General features: G+C 49.8%; 1 protein-coding gene across 1 annotated transcript in view; it reads left to right on the top strand.

Moving 5' to 3' along the window:
- LAMB3 (laminin subunit beta 3) overlaps positions 1-12,522 on the top strand; it is a 76,977-nt gene that overhangs the window by 30,271 nt on the left and 34,184 nt on the right. The window contains exons 8-12 of the mRNA XM_019667709.1: positions 7,555-7,669; positions 8,217-8,290; positions 9,989-10,180; positions 11,453-11,516; positions 11,894-12,138. Of these exons, the coding sequence (XP_019523254.1) occupies positions 7,555-7,669; positions 8,217-8,290; positions 9,989-10,180; positions 11,453-11,516; positions 11,894-12,138 (690 nt within the window). The remainder of the gene's footprint in view (positions 1-7,554; positions 7,670-8,216; positions 8,291-9,988; positions 10,181-11,452; positions 11,517-11,893; positions 12,139-12,522) is intronic.

Genomic DNA, 12,522 nt, shown 5'->3' with positions numbered 1-12,522 from the left:
GGCCCTAAATGGCCTCATTCTTTACCTAAATGGCTGCAGTCCCACCTTGTCCCCTTGCTCTCTTTCCTTCAGCATCTAGATGACTTCTGGGTAAACTCACTGCACCGTTGGCCTCTAAAGCTCAAGCGTGAATGAAAATGTCTGTGACATGTCTCTCCCTTTGTCCTCTTCTGTGTTTTCTTGAGCCTCAGTTCCTCATTTGAAAAATGGGAGTGATGACAGCCCCCATTTTAATGAGTTGTTGTGAGGACTGTATAAAGGCAAAGCCATGTGACCACTGGCATGGTGTCTGGAAGATGCCAAATGTTTCGTCCCCCTCCTGCACCTACCTCCAGGGACCTGTGTCCGCATGCAGAGGCCACCCCATCCTCGAACGACACTCCTGAGCATTTCTTCCCTGGTCAGGACAGAGTCACATACTCGCTGAAATCAACCCCATCCTTGGGCCAGCCCACCCTCTGCCTCCAAGGGGACCACTGCCCATCTGATTTGGAGGTAGTCGTGGTTAGCGAAGTCACCCCCCACTGGGTCGAAGACTCTAGTTCTGGACCTGGCTCTGACACTTAGAATCGAAATGTGACCTTACAAAGGTCATGTCTTCTCCCCCATTTCACCAATTTATGAAATGAAAGAGCAGGGTTAGTCAGCCTTTACATTTGTTCATCTCTAGCTTCTCCATCAGCTTCTCGGAGGTGGCTGGGCTGTGTGTGACCTTGGGGGTCCACCATGGGCTCTCTCAGATGAGCCCTGGCAGGGGCTGAGCCATGCCCTTTGGTCATCTCTGGGCTGGTACACGCTCCTCAGGAACCAGCGGGTTTCGCCTGGAAGCTTTCCAGCCCTATTTCTAGCTCCTGACAGTGTTTCCTCCGATGTATCTGCTCCCCCAAATGCATTATTTATGCCCCACTCTTCTCCTTCATGGGGGAAAACTTAATTACCCAGCTGCCTTAATAACAGTCTTGCATAGTGCATTCCTCAGGTTAATTAGCTGTGTAAACCAAACAACTGTCATTTTTATCTCTTGGAAACAAGCTGATGGAGCAGTAGCCAGTTGATATTCTCTCCTCCCCAACACACACACACACACACACACACACACACACACACTCTCTCATACACGCATGTGAGTATACCCACACCCACATGCACACACCCCAACAACCATTGCCTTTCTTTGATGATTGTCTCTTTTCTTGACCTTTGTCATGGCTAATGGGTAGTCAGAGACATTCATATATATTTTAAGATCCTCATCCTCCTTGCCCTCAGCGGACATTGAGCCTGTCTCTGACCAAAATATATTTCCTCCTGTTCCCCAGAAGCTCTCAGCAGGTCTGAAACTCCCAAAGCTCCTACCACTGGGGGTTCACTCTTTTGAATGAAGCATTGTTGAGTTGCTTGTTTAAAACGCAAACACCCTTGGGAGAGGCACCATATCAATCGATTATCAACTGTTTGTATCTCAGAAAGGGTTTACTTATGAGAAAATTAGCTGTGGCTTGTGCCAAGTGTCCCAAGCGAGTAAGACCCAGGATGCGTACGTTTTGAGGAGATAAAAGAAAATGGAAAGGGACATTGGCAAAAAAGAGTTGCTATCAGAGGGGAAGCAAAACTTGGGTTGGTGGAATGTGAGATTCTTGGGTCCTGGTTGTTATGTGCTGGGGAGTGGCTTGTGGAGCTGAAAGGGGAGAAGAGCAGGGAAAGGATGCGATGGCAAGGCCTGGACACAAACCTGGGTGGCCTCACAGCTCTTCTGGCCTGACCTCTCACCCCGTTGCTCCTGGGGTTCAGGTCCCTAGAAGCCTCTGGGCAATGTCTTGCAGACCTACTTTGCTTGTTTGTCATTAGGGCCTGTAGGAACCATTGTGATTGGTAGAGCGTGTAGTGTGGCCCAGGCATCCAAACCAACTCTCTGCACCCAGGTTTAAGGGGATACCTTTTTGTAGACGGCTGGGCTGGGGTGGAGTCTGCCTTTCCCAGGGGAGAAGAGAGAGAGAGAGCGTCTTGACAACCAGATCTAGTCCCTGTAATTTCCCATGGTTGCCAAGTGACTAGTATGTCCCTTGAATCACAACAGGACAAGAAAGTTTGGAGGCAGATAGCCTGGAACAGAAATCCTTGCTTCCTCACTTCCTAACTCTGTGACTTGGACACATTTCTTAACTTCTCCAAGACTTGCTTTCCTAATCTGTGAAATATGCTATTACCATTTAATGTAATATACCTACCTCAGAGATTTGGGAAGCATGAAATGAGGTAACGTAATTACTGTGCTCAGGAGAGAGCCTGGTACAGTGTAATTTCCAGGTGTTCAGTTACATTGTTGCTATAATCAGCTTCAGAAAGTGACCTTCCTGAACTTCGTGTGGATGGAGATAAGGGTGGTGCAGAGTTAGGCTTTGGTCAAGATGTTACTTCACTACAAGGAAGATTAAGTTGAAAGTACCTCACAGGGAGAGAGTCCAAGATGGCAGGTTAGGTAAACGCTATGCCTACTGCATCCCAGGATCACACCAAAATTACAAATAAATTATAGAACAGTCAACCTCAAGAATCATCTGAAGACTAGCTGAACAGAAACCCTATAACTAAGAATATAAAAACGAGGCCGCATTGAGACTGGAATTAAAAAATAAAAAACTAGAAAATGAATTGAAAAAAAAAAGAAAGTGCCTTATAGCATCAGGGATCTCCTCCCACCCAGCATCCCAGCAGCCCCTACCGTTTTACCTTTGCTGGCTATATCCATTGACCTAGAAATGCTGAGGCCTGTGGATCCCAGTGGGGTCTAATGGAGGCCTTGCTGACTGTAGGCCTTAAGGGCCCCCTCTGCCCCTGTCCACTTGGCTGGGAGGAGCGTTTCTCCAGTACAGCGTCTGGCCAATGTCTTCTATTTCTCTTGCTTCCTTTACATTCTTGTTTGGAGTGCCTAACTTCTGAGCTGATAAGCTGGAGTAGGGGAGAGTTCTAATAGCGTGTTAGGGCAAGAAGGAACTTCATTACCTCCTCCCACCCCTGCATTTTACCAATGAGGAAGCTGAAGTGGAGGGAATGTCTTTGTTTTCAGGGAGCTGATTTTTTTTTTTTTTTTGGTCCTTGCTTTCTTTCTTTTGGCCTTGGCTGGCAGCCACGACCCTGACTGTAGCTCCTTACATGGACACAGGTGGCCTCTGGCTTGCTCGTGGGAGGGAGCTGGGCCAGGTATAACCACACCCTGTTTTCCTGTTTCCCCCTAGAATTAGCTCTGTGTTCTGCAAAGGCACAGAGCTTTGATTTGCTTCACCTTCCGTTTTTCACCCCTCTCCACCGTGATCCAGGCTCTCCTTTGCCCTCCCTGAGCTCTCTGGGAGGGCTTGTCTTCTGGCCAGGCTGAGCTGAGCTTCCAGAAGGCTCCAGGATAGGGGAAGAGGCTCTCAGCCCTTCCAGATGGAGAACAAGCAGGAGTCAAGCTGGCTGGAGGCCTGACAGGCTGGATTGATAACAATGCCGTGTCTCTGAGGTAGCACAGCCAGAGGAATGCTGGCCAAATGACCCTGGAGACGGAGGCAGCTGCAGCTGAGAGCTTCCATCTCCGGGAGAGACAGAGGCACGGAGCACACACCAGGGCAAGAGCCTCACGTTGAGAAACACACACACACACACACACACACACACACACACACACACGTATACACATACTACATAGAGGCATACAAGACTAAAATAGAAAGGGAAACTGAGGCCCAAAGGGACAGAAGAAGCTAGCAGCCTGTCTTCACCTGGGCTTCTGCCATAATCCATTTTATTTTGGGCCTCCATCCCGCTAGCTGGTTGACAAGCAGAGCTGCTTAAAATCCCTGTCCCGAGGCTGCCAGCTCAGCCTGCCTGTAAGGATTGAGATAAATCCCTCCTTTAGCCATGTTACTATGATAAGCAGCACGTAGGTTTAAGTGTATGAGGCCATCGGATGCCTCCGTCAGTGCCCACACATGTGGAAGCAAGGTGCCGAAGGCATGGGTACCCCCAGACTGTGAAGACTGAGGGAGGCGGCAGGGTGACCAGCCCATGCTAAATAGCTGGGACATTTTTAATGTGTTTATTTTATAGTAATGTCTATTTTCCTGAGCATAAGAGTTAATATATACCCAAAGTATAAAAGTTTTAAATTATTTAAAAAATAATGAGGAAGGAAAAAGTTTACCTGTAATGCCGTTACCCAGAGAGATTAGGTTACACTGCCTGTAGTTGCCATTTTTATAGGTCAAAATGGCTATCAGTCATTTCATATGGAAAACAGGGATAATGTCAGTTTAATATATTGATGTATTTCCTTCCAGACATTTCCTCTTCCTTTAAAAATATATCTTTGAGAGCATGATGTATGCACACGTTTATTTCCAACTTTTTTGCATAAAACACTATCAATGTGAGCATCTCCCCCATATTTCTCTAAACATTACTTGTAACAGCTACGTGATAGTCCATCATCTTGGGATATCAAGGGCATTCCCACAATCCCGACTTGAACTGTTCTAGCTCCTGTGTCCCATGGCCCAAAGAAAGAAAGAGCCTTGTTTCTGGCGTCGCCTTGGCCCGGGAGCAGGTTGGGATGCGCTCCCGGCTGGGCTGGGGAGAGGGCTCTGCTGACAGGACACCGGAAGGCAGCTGGCTCTTGTCTCTCTGTGGGCCGTGTGCTGAGTGCAGAGGATGGGGAGTGGAAAAGTTTGCCCCTGAGAGGCTGGGCAGAGTGGGGAGAAGGGCATGCTCATTGCCAGGGACCAAAATAGGGTTCCGGAGGAGAGTCAGATTCCAGCAAGAGGCTTCTTTGGCCCAGAAAGGAATTATTCTAAGTGCTCAGGTATTTATTTCAGCCACTGCTGCAGTCTCTGTGTTAACTGAGCTGGGTCAACCTGAGAAGCTGGCTTTCTTCCCAAGGTGCTTTCTGTGCCGTGGCCTCCCCCATGGCCGGCTTCAGGATCAAACGAGCCCTTTGCGTGAGATAGGAATTCTCCCCCTTTACCATGCTTCCCATGGTCTGTGCGCCCAGCTGGTTACCTAGTGGAAATGAGAGAATGACAGGCCGACAGGGAGGGAGGAGAAGGGCGGGGAGGGGAGGGGAGGAGGGAAAGGACCCTCTCTGGTGCTGCTGCTAACACTGGCCGTCAGTCAATAGGAAAGTCACGTAGCCTCTGAACCTCAGCATTCTCATATGTAAAATGGGAATAGTGCTGCTTACCACATAGGGCTGTTGTGAGGCTTAAATAGGTTATGGTATGGAGACCCCGAACACAGCACCTGGCACGTGGTAGGTGCGCCGTCACTCACTATCGATGTTTTGTTACCTCCTCTGTTCCCCCACCCCTCCTTTTAAACCCCCCTGAGGGCAGGAAGGAAGTGGCTAGTCATAATATTAATGAAAATGTTAGCACTGCTGAGCAGTTACGATTCATTCAGCAAGCATTTGTTGAGCACCTACTATGTGCTAGGCACTTTTCTAAGCACTGGGAACACAGCGGTAAAGGAAAGTTTTTTTCCTTCCCTCATGGAGTATCCATTCTAGCAAGGGGGGGGGTGCGACAGCAACAAATACTTGAGGCAAATAAACAATAAATGCACAGTATATCAAGTGAAGATATGTACTATGTAGAAACATGTGGCAGGTCAGGGAAAGGACAGGGACAGAGAGGAGTGAGGGGCAGTGGGTGCTGTTTCATACAGGGCACATGTGCCAGCCATCTTCGGAGCAGTAAGCATTCCAAAAACTCACTGTTTCAAAAAGCACTTTGGACATGATGAGGGCAGCCCCGAGCACCAGGACTGGTGATCATTCTCTTCCTCTGCAGATTGGAGGTGAGAGCTGGAAAGTGGGGTGAGAGGCTCAGAGAGCCAGGGCTCCTGGCACCCCTCCCACGTTCACGGTTTCAGGCGTTGTCAGCGGTGGAGAGGAGAGAGTGTGTTGAGCGAGGAGCTGTTATAACTAAGTCACAGGCTTGGCATGTCACCTTGTCCCTTTGAGACTGAGCTGCCAGGCTCATCAGCTCAGCAGACACTACCTCGTTAGCTTATCGCCTTCCCCGGACGGGGCAGAGGGTCAGGAGCTGGAAGGCTTCGGAGAAGGCGGCTGGAGCTTTCACGGGGTTCTGTGAGGGGGGGCTGAGCGGAAGCAGAGGCGCACAGTGGGGGAAGCCCAGCTGTCCCTACCCGGAAGCACCAGCAGGTCGGGAGGGTCTCGTCCAAGCCTTGCTTCTCCTGGTGGGAGAACCAGAGCCCTCTAACAGTGCTCTTTCCCCTGGGCACAAGGTTTGGGACCGTGGTGACTCAGTGGGAACAGTTTTATGTGTGTCTCATGGGACAGCTGGGATAAGGTTATGCTGTCTCTGGTGTGTGTGTGTGTGTGTGTGTGTGTGTGTGTGTGTGTGTGTGTGTGTGTGTGTGTGTGTGTGTGTGTGTGTGTGTGTATGTGTGTGTGTGTGTGTATGTGTGTGCACATGTGTATGTACATACACACAGACCAAAAGAACAAGGGAAGGACAAGGGCCACCTTCTCTGGCCATGGTTTTTTTTGTTTTTTTCCCCCTTGGTGATCTCTGCCCAGCTCTGGAGCCCATGGGGTTCATTCTGCCTCCTGTCTCATTCCCGAGCATGGGCAGTCCAGGGAAGGCGTGGCTTTTGGGGACCTCCCCTACGAGGCTGTTTCCTTCTTGGCTGCCCACTTTGACCCAGGTCTTCCTGTGGAAGGGCCTCTGCCCGCAGCCCCAGGGCTGCATGCCTTCCGGGCCTTGGGACCGTAGGATTCTCTCCTGTGAGTAGGAAACGCCAAGCCTGGGATAGATCAAGTCCCAGATATCAGTGTTGGAAGGCCTTCGAGACGAGCTAACTGTCACGAGGATGTTGGCTCCTTGAGGGCAGGGTCTTTGTTTTGCTCACTGTTATAACTCCAGAGCCTCAAGCAGGGTTGAGCCCATAGTACATGCTCAATAAACGTTTGTTGAATGATTAAATGACTCTGTTCTAACCTCCACTCAATTTTCAGAGGAGAAAACTGAGCTCAGAGAGTGGGGGTAACAGAGCTAGAACTGGAACCCCAAATTCCCTTGTCCTGTTTGTCTGTTCCCTCTCCCTGATCCTCAGAAACTCAAGTTTCCCCAGGCTGCCAGGATTAAGTGAGATGAGATGTAAAACTCTGTAGCCTGCATTTAGCACATAGTAGATGCTAAATTAATGGGAATTTCTTTTCTTTTCCTTCTTTTTTTTTTTCTTGGCACCCCTTTGCAAGTTTCTCTTTGAGGCAGTGTCATCTACCAACGATTTTCTACCACCCCATACCTCTTTCCCAACCATAACATCTATGGACTATTCACTTAGCTATGTGTTAGGACAGATACAAAGGAATTAAATTAAAAGATGACCAATAGCCTTGTTTTGAGAGGTTAATCCTTCCAAGTGTATGAATGAAGTCAATGGATCTCCAGGGGGAGCATTCTCATGGAGGGAGTGTCCTGGGCTTTGAGGACCGAAGGGGAGAATTCTGTCTGGACCCCACCCCTGAGTCTCTCTTGTCTGCCCACCCCACAGTGGCAGATGAAATGCTGCAAGTGTGACTCCAGGCTGCCTCACAATTACAACAGTCACCGAGTGGAGAACGTGGTTTCGTCTTCAGGTCCCACACGCTGGTGGCAGTCACAGAATGGTAAGGGCCTGCCACCTTTAGGGGCCCAAACTTACAGAGGCTCCCATAGGTGGGGGTGGTGGAGGGTGCCTGGGTTCCCTCTGGGCTTCCCAGGCATTTCTTACGGCACTGGGACCTGGGTGGTTTACAAGTAGAAACTCCTGCCTCCATATTTGAGGTCTTTCAGATATTGCAGGTAGAAGAGTTTGTTGGAAGTTAAAGAAAGGGTAAGAAGGGGTAGGGATGCCCTTGTTTCACTCCACTTCCTCACAGTGGGCTTGTTGAAGGAACTGAGCTTTGGGAACAGGTCTGTGTGGAACAGACAAGTTGAAACTCTTTGAGGTATTGGGGGCAGAAATTGACGGTGGGAAGGCAACCTGGCCAAGAATAAATAGGATCTTGAACAGATAAGTAGGAAAATTCTGGTGCCATTCCTCTCTGAGAAAGAAATGGGAGCATCACAGTGAGAGGGTTTCTGACTTCCGAGAGCTGGTATAGTCCAGAGCCTTCTTCCCGTTAGGAAGGTGCAAATTCTCGGGTCTAAAGTTCCTACTCTTTGTCCTTCCAGATATGAACCCTGTCTCTCTGCAGCTGGACCTGGACAGGAAATTCCAGCTTCAAGGCATCATGATGGATTTTAAGGTATGCTTTCTTGGGAGAGGCAGTGGATTGAAGAGGGACCCTGGGCCGTGTGGGCTTAGACTCCCGGGCAGCAGAGTTCTTGTCTGCCCAGGCTGGGGAGGATCACACCATGTGCTGGGAGGGCCCCCCTTCCCCAGGCTGGGCAACACTTACCCTGAGCCTATATCATAGTGACAGCAGAGGCCTTATTCCAAGGAGAACAGTGGCACCTCCAGGGTCCCCATCCAGGCCATGCAGTGTTTATACATCTGCTTCTTCTCTGCTTCCCCCGCCCTCAACTCATCTAATTAACTCAGCAAGTACCAATTCTACTGGGTTGCTCACTTATTGTACAGTTGTGTATTCTTGGTGTACTCTGTTTTAATAACTTTGCTGATGAGATTGGGTTTAAAAAAGCCAAGAACCGGTCCATCTACATGAAAGGTGTGCTTTGGAGCCATCTATTTACTTGGTGCTGTTCCTTCTCAGAGCACTCTTGGATTCTGCTGTTAGGCTGGCCTTCTGAGGCACTCCTTTTGAAGGGAACATTTTTATTCATTTGTGACAGGTCATTTGTTTTTTTTCTTTTTGGAAGAGATTTGATTTTATTCTTTCTACAGAAATAGTCAAACATTTAAGGATCGAGTTTGGGTAATAAGATTAGATGATCAGGACGGGCGATACCATTTTTAGGAGTTAAAATGAGCTGTGAATGAAAAGCAATAGGACCTCATTTCTTGTGTGGCCAAAGAAGTTAGTTCTAAAAGCCTCCCTTCCAGAAAGGGTCGAAAGTATTTTTTGAAATACCAGTGTCATTTAAGTAAATGCCCAATCTCTAAGGTGACAGTTTTGAAGGACAGCATTCAGTTGGATGGATACTGTTAGTTTTATTGTTTTACTATCACTTGCCCATTCGTGTATATGTCCATTCTTGCTACAGACATATAGAACCCTGATTATATGTGAGATGCCCGATGTCAGGGATAAAAAGATGAATAAAGCTAAATCACAATTCTCGAGTTACTTTAGTCTATGCAGGGAAGACAAAGAACCAGTAGTGAGAGAATGTGATGTGTGCTCTGATATTGGTAAGAAGAGACGTCGGGGAGCGTGGGAGAGGGGGCATCTAGCTTGGTCTTGTCTTGGTGGGTGGGGGGCGGTCAGAGAACATACCCAGGGGAAGATGGGCCTTTCTAGATCAGTAAGAGCCTGGTGAAGGGCCAAGTTCATTCCAGGCAAACAGAACAATAAAGTGTAAATGTGAAGGGACAAGAGATGAGAAGGTATACAATTGGGGAGGGGAATGGACATAGGCTGAGGGGGGCGGGTAATATGCTCTCGTGGTGAGATATAGAGATGCAGCGGGCTGCAAACTAGTGAGAGATGAGTTTACAGGTATAAGCGGGGGAGGGGGAGAGCAAACTAAAGACTCACCTATTCATTCAACAAATGTGGACTAAGCACCTCCCGTGTGCTAGATGCTGGGGGTACAACTGTGAATAAGACAGGCGGGGGCCTATGACCTACTGTAGAGGTTTCAACCAGGGGATATTTGGCCATTTCTGGAGACATTTTTGGTTGTCGCAGCTCTGAGTATACTATTGACATCTAGTGAGTAGAGGTTAGGGGTGCTGCTAACCACCCTACAGACTCCAGGCGGGTAGGAGCCCATCTCCTCCCGTCAGTCACGCAGGCCCCGCCCTGTCTGTGTCTCCTCAGGCGCCCATGCCCGCTGGAATGCTGATCGAGCGCTCCTCAGACTTCGGCAAGACCTGGCACGTGTACCAGTACATGGCTGCCGACTGCTCCTCCGCCTTCCCTGGCGTCCGCCAGGGCCAGCCTCAGAGCTGGCAGGATGCTCGGTGCCAGTCTCTGCCCCGGAGGCCTAACGCACACCTAAATGGAGGGAAGGTAGGAAAACTTGAAAAAGTAGCCATGGAGAGGGGTCTCCACCAGCCTATTGCTCGCTCCTTCACCCAGACTTGGGAAGAGGTGAGAACACCCCGGGCAGCGCTCCTTGCTGCCTTTCCTGAGCTCTCCACCCTGAAGCGATTTGCTGCTTGTTTGTCCTCTTGGCTGCCCGGGAGGGGTATTTCAGAAACCCACGGAGCGCGCTGCAGGCCCCAGCCCTGCTCCCTGCCATGGCCGCCTCCTCCCTTGAGCAGTGACATGTCCCCACAGTGCAGAAGGTACAGCCGACTTTGGTCCAGTGTGAGGACGTTGAGATGGCTAGTTAGAGCCAAGTGAGCAAATTACACAAATTTAGTTTAGTCTCTTATTTCACCGATAGCGTTTAACACGAGAATGAACTTTTCCCATTGAATTCATCTATCTAGCCCCATTGTCACCCTTGAGGAAATTCAGGTATCAGCCACAGCTCCAGGACACTGGAACTTAAACCCTGAGCTAGAAATGAGAACCTGCCCCGAGAAACAGCTCAGAACACCCCTCCCTGAGTCCTCCCACCTGGGGTCAGATCCTTTCCTTCCTTCCATAGCTGCTTTTCCTGCTGCTGTGGGAGGCCGTATGTCCTCCTCCTTTCTTTGGCTTAGGCTCAGGGCAGCCCTCAGAACTGCTGGGATCTGCACCATGTGCTCAGAGGGCCGCCGTCCCTGTGGGCCGTGCATCTCTTTGCTGCACTGTAATGACGGCTCCTTGATGATCATCACACCCAGATCCACGATGAACCACACTCCCCAGACCCCAGATCAGGACACTTGTGGAGGGTGGATATGAAAACTCTTCTTGGGATAGGAGATGAAGTCTCATTTAATGATGGGGTCACCGCATCCCTGCATCCCTGGGCTCTGTGTCCTTGCATGCATCCTGGGTTTTGGAAAATTAGTATCCCCTGAACCCTTATTGTAATTTTTGGCCCAAGGAAATCAGGAAATTTTGGGGATTGCTATATTTTCAATGGAGAGGCGAGATTGTACACACACACACACACACACACACACACACACACACACACACACCTCACACACTCATTTAGGGCCTAGTGATCATCTCAGTCCCTGAGGGTGGTTGGCAGGCCTCACATCCATGGCTGTCTCAGGTTCCAGGTGGGAAGGACCTCAGCGTAGCATCGGGAGAGCAGGGCATTGAATGGAAAGGAGACCTGGGAGCTTGGGGCACATGGTTTACATCTTCCTGAGTGTCTCCCTTTTCCTCTCTCTATAGGTCCAACTTAACCTTATGAATTTAGTTTCTGGGATCCCAGCAACTCAAAGTCAAAAGATTCAAGGTCAGTGTGGCTGCCCCTCTAGCCTGTGGGACTGTGGGTGGGGAACCAAACACAGGGTTGGCACCCAGGGACTTTCATGGTCTTCCGTATTTCTGTCATTATGGTTGGATGGGAGACTGGCCCTGCTTACCCCATGTGGCAGCCCCAGAGATTCAAAAGGCCTGAGGTGGAGTGGGGGTGTCTTTTCTGCCATGGGAGGGCTGAGGGCTGTGGAGGATGGCTCCTGGAATAGCCTTATGAATGCAGGGCTGAGGGCGCAGTGAGACCACAATTCCTTCCCTTCCCTACCTGCCATAGGAGACTCCATGTGCCTCTAACTTCTTTTCTTCATTTTCCTTTCCCAACCCCTCCCCTCCTTGTTGCTTGCCCCCTCTCAGAACTGGGGGCGATCACAAACTTGAGAATCAACTTCACCATGCTGGCCCCTCTGCCCCAGAGGGGCTACCGTCCCCCCAGCTCATACTATGCAGTGTCTCAGCTGCGCCTGCAGGGGAGCTGCTTCTGTCACGGCCACGCTGACCGCTGCGCCCCGCAGCATGGAGCCCCTGCCGGCCCCTCCACCACTGTGCAGGTGACAGTCCAGGGTGGGAGGGGCAAGACCAGGGCAGACGGAGGACATCCTTGAGGTGCCTGTAAAGCAGGGTGGCACTAAATTTAAGACGTGGGTATTTAATATTCTAGCGGTGGTAAAAAGTGATTTTCATTTCAAAGATCAGAATTTTGTAGCACTTACTTAGACCTGCATTATGCTTTGGGGTTTTTTTTTCCCCTTCCAGTTACATGTAAGCATATGTGTGAGTGTTGGGGGGAGCATAAGGCAATGCTTCTCAACCTTGGCTACACATGACAATGTCCTGGGGAGCTAAAAACATGGCCCAGACCTGTGCTCCCAGATACTCTGATTTTGTTGTTTTTTAAAGCTTCCAGACGATTTTAATATACTGCCAGGATTCAGAGCCCGTGGTTTGGGGACGCTCAAGTCCCATCTAGTGGTGAGAGATGAGGC

Source organism: Hipposideros armiger, unplaced genomic scaffold (assembly GCF_001890085.2).
Source record: "Hipposideros armiger isolate ML-2016 unplaced genomic scaffold, ASM189008v1 scaffold_503, whole genome shotgun sequence".
In the NCBI taxonomy this organism is placed as follows: Eukaryota; Metazoa; Chordata; class Mammalia; order Chiroptera; family Hipposideridae; genus Hipposideros; species Hipposideros armiger.
The sequence above is the reverse complement of the archived record's forward strand: the minus strand, read 5'-3'. Positions and strand labels throughout refer to the sequence as shown.